At 38.3% G+C, this 8,481-nt stretch overlaps 1 protein-coding gene across 2 annotated transcripts; it reads left to right on the forward strand.

Annotated features, from left to right (window-relative positions):
- The first annotated feature begins 1,837 nt into the window (after positions 1–1,837).
- Positions 1,838–8,481, forward strand: LOC140149218 (integrin beta-1-binding protein 1-like). 2 transcript variants are annotated; one of them, XM_072171437.1, is made up of 7 exons: positions 1,838–1,893; positions 3,695–4,079; positions 5,116–5,188; positions 5,838–5,968; positions 7,052–7,156; positions 7,759–7,902; positions 8,305–8,481. In XM_072171437.1, the coding sequence occupies exons 2-7, from the start codon at positions 3,933–3,935 to the stop codon at positions 8,380–8,382; spliced, it is 678 nt and encodes a 225-aa protein (XP_072027538.1). In that variant the 5' UTR covers positions 1,838–1,893; positions 3,695–3,932; the 3' UTR covers positions 8,383–8,481. The 2 variants fall into 2 exon arrangements, with proteins under 2 accessions (XP_072027538.1, XP_072027540.1); XM_072171439.1 differs by having other exon boundaries at positions 1,852–1,900.

The following is an 8,481-nucleotide window of genomic DNA, read 5'->3' on the forward strand; positions in this document are numbered from 1 at the left end:
CACCGGATATCAGTATAGCCAGGATGGGATGGGAGTGGGGGGAGGTGGGGGGGAGTATGCCAGAAAAATGTTCACGGACAAAATGGAAAAGAAAAAAAAAACAGACTTAACTTGGTTTTACACCAGAACATGATATCAGGGGTCAATGGAAAACGGCCTCTTGTCCACAAAACTTGTTTTCCAGAAACCCAAAATAATCTTGATCAAAAGAAAAAAAAATGGCCTTTTTAATTTTTTAAAGGAAAATATAAACTAAAACTGATCAGGTCTCTTGTTCTTAGTAGGCCTACTGTTTTAATTATGCATAGGCCTATTATGTATTATTTTGGTATAAAATGGTGTAAGATTGCAAATTTCTGTGCGTTTCTCGCCAAATGAACCCATCCCAATGCACATATACTTTCACTTCAAATAATATGAAACTAAGGGGCTATCATTTTTCTTCGGAAAGGGTGGGTCCCAAACGTGGGTGGCAGAGAATTTTAGACCAAAAAATGGGGGGTATAATTTTAACACCCGAAATAGGGGGGTTATAGAATTATTAAAGGCTGTTGACTCAAAATTAATCAAAATGCTTTCGTAATGCAATTTTTTGTACGCTCTGCGCGAAGTTCTTTAGCCTACTCTTATGGTTGAAATTTGAATGCACTCCACACACTTTCTTCGCTCTTAAGTTTTGGTGCACTCCACACCTTTGCTCCAGCAATGAATAACTTGCCTTGAGTCTATGTAGGTGGAAGGGGGGGGGGGGGGCATCGGGTTTTTTTTCTTTTCCATAAAAAAAATTAGCCCACTATTTAGGCCTATGGATGTCATTAAAAAATTGACTCCGGTCACTGACATATTTGGGACCCCCTTCCGAAGAAAATTATACCCCCCTAATATGTCACTGCAAAATATGAAACTATACACCTATACAGTATCTTACTTAGTCGTACTAATAGTAATGCTCACTACACCTGACAATTGCTAAACTTTGAAAATGAGCAAACTTGACTCTTGCCGAGGCTGCTTGATCAAAATTCAAAGTTGTGAAAAACCATTCTATTCTTGTCTCAAGGATTTCATTTCATGTTTTACAAATTGACTGTCATCACAAGATACAATAGAAAACAAGATCAATCAAGCAAGGAAACAACATTGCACATAAATGTCGAGATGTCAGGATGACCCGCAAAGGCTTAATTTCAATGGGGGTCCCACAAACAAAACAAACAGGTGCCCAGAACGAGGAAACGAACAAAACAACAAAAAACAAGAGGGACCGTAGTTAAACAATATCAGCAGGTGCAGACTCATGGATCACCGTAGGCCTACAGGGAACCCATACCGTAGTAGCTCTGCACCAATAACGAAAATGTCATACCGATAGGACCTAAAATGATGTGTCTGTTTGCCCGTTTTTTTAAGTTTGCCTTGCGAACTAGGATCACCCTGGCATTTCTAGCAAGGTGCTTCTTCAGATCATGGTAGACTTAAAAGTAGGCCTACATTGAGCAGAAATAGATTCGTCTCTTGACCAACCGCCGCCGCCTGGGCTATAAATGTAAGAAGGCAAATTATCCCAATCCAAGAAAGCATTCAGAAAGGCATAGTTTGACCTACCTACTGTGACTGTTCTTGCCCCGGTTCTTGCGGTGTTACCGGGCGGTGTTATAAGCCCCCGGGTATAAGCCTGGGTGATATTAAGCGCCAATTACCACATCACCAGGGCTTCACACCGTACCCCCATCTTTAAAAAAAAAAGAAGCTTTTTCTTTTAACTGTTGGGTGTTTTTCGAGGGCGCTATTCGGTGGGCCCGACCAGTGGGAGACGTGCTACGCAAAATAATTGATTGGTACATGTAGCTCGTAGTCACAATATTTTGTATGGGCGTTTACATGGATCACTCGGTAGGTGGTAAGCATTTTTTAATGCTATTTTATAGCGTATGAAGACTTTTATTGTGCTCTGTGCTGGTAAAAAGTGTACTTCATTTGACACTGTACACACTGTGTGGTTCATGTTGGCTAATGGCTGAAAATTCAAGTCAATTTTCTTACGATAAGGCAAGCATGATATTGATAAGCTTATTAGGCTAATGAAAGTCAATGTTATGTTTAGCGTAACATTTTTTTCAAACCACAATGAGGCAACTTTTTCATTATTCATTATTCATTATTTTGCAACGTTTCATTAATTACAAAATAGCAGCCACTTCATCAACACTTGTCGCACTATATACATGTATATCCTCCAATATTCTATTAAAACAACTCTAATCAACAGTAGGCCTTTTTTGAAGGCATATGAACCAACACATTTGTATTAAAAATATTTTTCACCATCCAGGTATTTATACCAGCTTTCTTACCAGTTAAAAGGCCATAAATTGTTAAATGACTGTCCACATTATTGGTCCCAAACCAGCCCTCCTTGGGGTAATGGCCAATTATAGTTCAATTTGATAACAGAATCTTGTTTTTAGTTCTTTTTTATGTTGGAATAGGTTGATTTATCATTGGCATTTGTGCTTGTGTCCCCACTGGAAACTAATTGTGTACAAAATACAAAATAATGAACTGTTTTGGGATTTTGGCGTCACAAACGCGGCCAGAAAATCCAAACGCGGGCGGGTGACGCTAAACATAACATTGACTTTCATTAGCCTTATGTTGATTGTTAATATTTATGTATTTTAATGTTTACTTTAATTTTTCAACCATACACATTACGCACAAATTCATTCATTGGTGTACGTGGTACTGTGTATGTTTAGTACAAGGAACTTATATGTTGTCTCTGGACAACGTGACCGTTACCGGTTGGGGAATTTTTGAAGGAATGTTACACAGCAAGAATAGGATCTGCCGCGTTGTTTGGGATCCTTCACAGTCTCCCAAAACACCAAAAGCGTTGCACATATAATTACTTTAGGCTGTCTTTTATTATATATGTAAGTCCCACATCACATCGCTAGTATCAGCGATTGTTTTTTTTCTGGTTCTGGCTGGTCCCCACAACAAGCATCATACACGTACACAGCTAAAACAATCGATCTAAAATCGGGGATCATTAAAACGTCAACAAATTTCAAAATGCCGAAGTCAGTAAACTTAATGACGAGCAGTCCGAATTTTGAGCCACAATTTTACAATGTACATGGTGAACTAGTGTACCGTACCGTACGTTCAAGCAAGAGAGTGCAGACTTGCTCCCAGTCCTATATTCTCTTGGTCACTTCATCTGAACTCATTATGAGCTGAACTGATCATCGGTAGTATCTTTCATGAAGAAAAGGGACACTATTCACGCCAGAACATGTCAAAAACATGTACAATCCACCCCATGCATGTACGTAAACAAGTTGTGTCCATTGTTTAATTGTAACCTCCAGCTGTTCGCAAGACCACTTTCCGCATTAGAGTAGCATAAAATTACTTAGTGTCGTTACCAGGCCGTAGACACACCAGCGCTAGTTTGAGGACAGTTACAAATGTCATGCAGAACATGCGAGATAAGACACCATTTTGTGACTCGTGCAAGCTAATGTAAATGAAATATTGATATATTATTAAAATATAATCAATAAAACTTACAGATGCAGAGCTGAGTCGGACCGTGTACAGTACATTGCTCCAGTCTTTGTTTCTCATCTATCATGTACATGATATGTAATGCATACAATTTTGAAAATATTTATTTTATACCCAGGTACCGGAACATCAAAAAGCTGCATGAACATATGAACATCATGATTGTCAAATTTGGTCATTAAGATGTAAGCCATTAGTGGATGAGGTGTTTAGTGCTAACTGGCAAGTTGACAATGTCTCTCATGAAGAGTCTTCAACTTAATATTGAACTTCTAATGTTGGGACACATAGTGACCTTGGTACTGAATTCAGTGTTGGTTTGGTAAGGAATCCCAGACCACATGACAGCAGACTGAATGAGTGGTTGTTGCTGTCGTATGTTCCGCAAGAAGAAGACTCGTCAATCTGACGAGGATAAGAGGCGGACAAATCAACCAACCAGCGAAACCCTGAGTCCAGAATCTGTGGCACTAGTTAGAAACGCTTCAAATCGTCAGAGCCGGGTAAGTCTTACATGTATGACCCTAATGGAAATAAGTCGTTTTTAATACCGTATTAGACTTTTTAAATTCGCAATTTTGTCAAATCAGGTTTGAGTTCCGTGAAAATATTTAGCCATTAAATATTTTTCCCGCTATTTGTGCTGTACGTTCACAAGAGTTGTATAGTTTCAATGCACATTGACCAATGTGCAATCTTATTATTCCTATGCATGTAATTATTATTCATATATTTATTATTGCAAGTGTAATATGTGAATTTCTCTGTACAATATTATAATAAAAACATATATGTAATATGTTGATAACTCCAGAATAAAATTGAATTGAATTGTTTAATGAAAGGCAGATTTATTCCAGCATGTACTCAAAACATGCAAGTATTCAAATTCTGATTAACGGTTCTGAAATTATAGGTACCGCATATTATTTATTGGAAATACAATGGAGTAAGTCAAATCATGGACAGATCTAGATCCAAAAGTTAGGAGTGAGTCTGCAAATGGCCAAGTATTTGTCTGCCCACTTTATGATTTAATCACCACGTAGATACGATTTTTCGCAAATTACCTGATAGGATTGCCCATATGTCTAGCAATTCAACTGGCGCTTTTGACTTTATCATGGGTACCGTATAGCAGTTCTTGGAATAAAAAAAAGATCAAAAAATTTGATTCAAATAAAAAAAAAAATAATCAACGCAAATCAAAAGGCAAAAAGAGTATGTACATGTAGAGCAACAATGACTTGGTACAATTGAGGCAAAAAAGGGGTTTTACATTTTTGCTTGTCAAATTTTTGTGCATCAAATTTTCATTAATTTGTGTTAAAGCAGTGCCATAAAGCCAAATGCTTAGTAGGCATGGGAATGTTAAACGCATGTACCGTTAAACGCACGCATGATCTGGTAAACATTTAGCAATTGTGGTAAACGTGTAACACGTAAATCATTTTCAACCTTCAATTTTCCATTTTTCAACGCTAATGCTAATAAATTATAACATTCATGCATATTCACTATTTTTATGGTGACTTTCAGACCGAGAGAGGGTTGGATAACCCAGCAAGTACCTCTGCTGCAATGGTGAATGAAGAACATCTCAGGCAACATGGTAAGGCCGGGCAACAAATGTGTGTGTTTCCCACAATCTGGGTGACCTTAATAACTGCCAACACATGCACTCACTTTTTACTTTTTTTCATTTTTGAATAACTTTCCAAACATTCACACAAAAATATTTGTTTACTGGCATGCAGATCTTGCATACAATAACTTTATGTGATTTGTTTTTTTGTCTCCAACATGAAAGTGACAGAGCTAGCTTTAAAACTAAAGTAGCCTCATCATAACCCCTATATAATACTTGATACACTTAAATCCCATGGCCTCTACAATATGTACATTTACTTCTTGACCCCAGAGATCAGAAGGGGGAACCTGCCTTAAAGGAAATAATTGTTATCATAATAATAATAATGCCATTCAGGATTTGGTCAATTTGCAAAGAATTAATGAAGGTAATTTTCCAAAAAGACAGGTTTTGGGATCCAAGTGATTAAAAGAGGAGGTATAGTATCAATCCTGATCTGAAATATTTGGCTTTTTTAACAAGATGGATGGAAAGAAAACAATTCACATAGTTTTATAACATTTGGCTACTATCTGAGTAAATCTATGGTAATCAGATTTGATCATTAAATTTGATCACTAAGTAGACAGTAGTGAGCGGCAAATAAATTTATTTTTAATTGCAATTTCAGCCATTCGATCTCCACTGGAGCATGCAGCAGATTATTATGTACGCTTTGTAGGTATACTGGAAAAGGCTCAGGGACTTCAGCACTTCCAAGAGAACCATCTGGATTTGATGAAGGCCCTGGACCATGCACAGGTAAGTCACACAACTTTGAACAAAACGTAGGGAACTTTAAAGCAGATTTTTAACTTTAAATAAAACTAAAGTGATAATTATGTTAATATTTAACAGATGTGTACTGACGGAGGGAGAGGACGTTTAATTTGATTTATTGATAATCCAGGCAAATAACAGTGTAAAAACAAGCAAACTACAATTACTCAGAAAAAAATAGCCAGCCTGGTCTCTGGGGGATTCCCATAGTGACACAAAACCCAGTCTGGTCCCTGGAAGGTTCCCATCTAGTGACACAAACCAAAATAGCCAGCCTGGTCCCTGGAAGGTTCCCATCTAGTGACACAAACCAAAATAGCCAGTCTGGTCCCTGGAAGGTTCCCATCTAGTGACACAAACCAAAATAGCCAGCCTGGTCCCTGGAAGGTTCCCATCTAGTGACACAAACCAAAATAGCCAGTCTGGTCCCTGGAAGGTTCCCATCTAGTGACACAAACCAAAATAGCCAGCCTGGTCCCTGGAAGGTTCCCATCTAGTGACACAAACCAAAATAGCCAGCCTGGTCCCTGGAAGGTTCCCATCTAGTGACACAAACCAAAATAGCCAGTCTGGTCCCTGGAAGGTTCCCATCTAGGGACACAAACCACTTTCAAGTGAGTCTCCTATAATCAGACTAACTACGGGAAAAAACAAAAAAGTAGTATAAATATCTGAGACCATAATATCTATTATGGTATTATGGTCTCAGATAAATATACTGTTGGAGCAAGATGTTTGGTTAAAAACAACTTGCCTCACTTAGATCAAAATAGCTGGACAAAGTTGATTAAAAGTTGTAATATGCATCTTCCTTTGGCCCCGGGTTTAGGCCTAGCCCACAATTATCCTCATTTTGGCCCGTGTTAGCATTAACATTACAAATTTTCACCGGCATTTGTCCCAGTAAAGGGATTTTAGTAGCGGGTAAGCAGGATGATTGTGAAATGTTGCACTCCCTGGCCTGAGTGGTGGCTCCAGTATGCCCCTGATTTTAAAATGATATAAGCATTCGTTATTTTACATCTATTTTGAATCTACATAATGTGCTCTTATTTTTTGTCGCAGGCAAAGGGAAAGTTTCGTCAAGCAGAGAAGGAGAGAGATGTTGTGATTCTTAATTTGTCTAAATGTGGAGTGAAAGTAATAGAGATAGAACCGGACAACTCTAGGGTAGGTTATAAGAAATAAATCAACAAGTAAATTATGGTGTCCTAACCTCAATGATGATCTTAAGGCTTGATATAATTTGGTTCACCTCAAGTTTGGTAGTGACGTAGGTGCGTATTTTTTCAAAATTTTTTTCAAATAATTTTTTTAAACTAGTAACTACTATACGTGTACCATTAACAATAGGTCTATTACGTTACAACAACACAATTTCGTAACACATTAATCTTTTATATGGCTCTCACAATTTGCCGACAATCACACATACCTTTGACTACATTTGCCGACAGTCACATGGTTTTGCCGACAGCAGTCAAGTTTTGCCGACAAAATTGTGTATTGGGGGGTGTCACACCCCCCATACTCCCCCTCTAGCGACGGCCCTGGGACGGCTTGTCGGCACACTTGCGGTGCAACCGCGAAAAGGCATTGACGTCACTACCGAATTTAAGGTGAACCGAATTATAGATATAATTTATGTGTTTCTAGTTACATGCATCTTAGAAACCAGCACTTTCTCTCACTTTCTTATTCATTGATATTGTAGTGAATGTAAAAATGACAAATTACCATGCTTAAAATTCTGTCACAATTGGCATTTTTAGCTTGTTCGTTGGCGGCATGGTTTGGTGGAGGTAGTGAGATTGATACATTATGAAGATCGTTCTGGCAGCTCTCTGGTTGCAATCAAGTTAGGAAAGGAAGGAGAAGATATCTATGATTGTATGGTCTTCCAATGTGAACACAAGGTAAGGAGATATATACAGTCAAAACCAAGCAAAAACTTAATTTTTCTGACAGTTTAGTCAGTGAACCATTGGCTTTGTTGTTATGGCTAGTGTGAACCCAGTGGCGTGTCCAGGGGGGTGGGGGCTTTGGGTGCTGAAGCCCCCTGCACTTCATTAAAAATCATGTAATATCAGTCATTTTGGCGATTTTAGCCATTAAGGCTCCCCCCCCCCCCCTCCACATAACTCTGAAAGCCCCTCTGAGCCCCCTGCAGGAAAAGATCCTGGATTTTAGATTTAGGTCCTTCCTGATCCAGATAGATATGTTGATAAATGTCAATAGGGTGTTAAAAATGTATGTGCGATGATTGAACCTGGTGTAATTAGTAATGTAATTAGTAATTTATCTTTTTTTCTTTTTAGAACCAAGCTACAGATATCTGCTCATTTTTGGAGACCATGTTCATGGCAGTTTGTCAAAGTGAAATATTGACAGGGTGATCAACAGAGATGAGAAGATGTCATCATATTATCAGTGCAGTACTAGACTATCCAAGAGTAGATGGAACAAATCTAACACAAGTGTGTGTGTGTGTGGGA

Source organism: Amphiura filiformis, chromosome 3 (assembly GCF_039555335.1).
Source record: "Amphiura filiformis chromosome 3, Afil_fr2py, whole genome shotgun sequence".
Classification (NCBI taxonomy): domain Eukaryota; kingdom Metazoa; phylum Echinodermata; class Ophiuroidea; order Amphilepidida; family Amphiuridae; genus Amphiura; species Amphiura filiformis.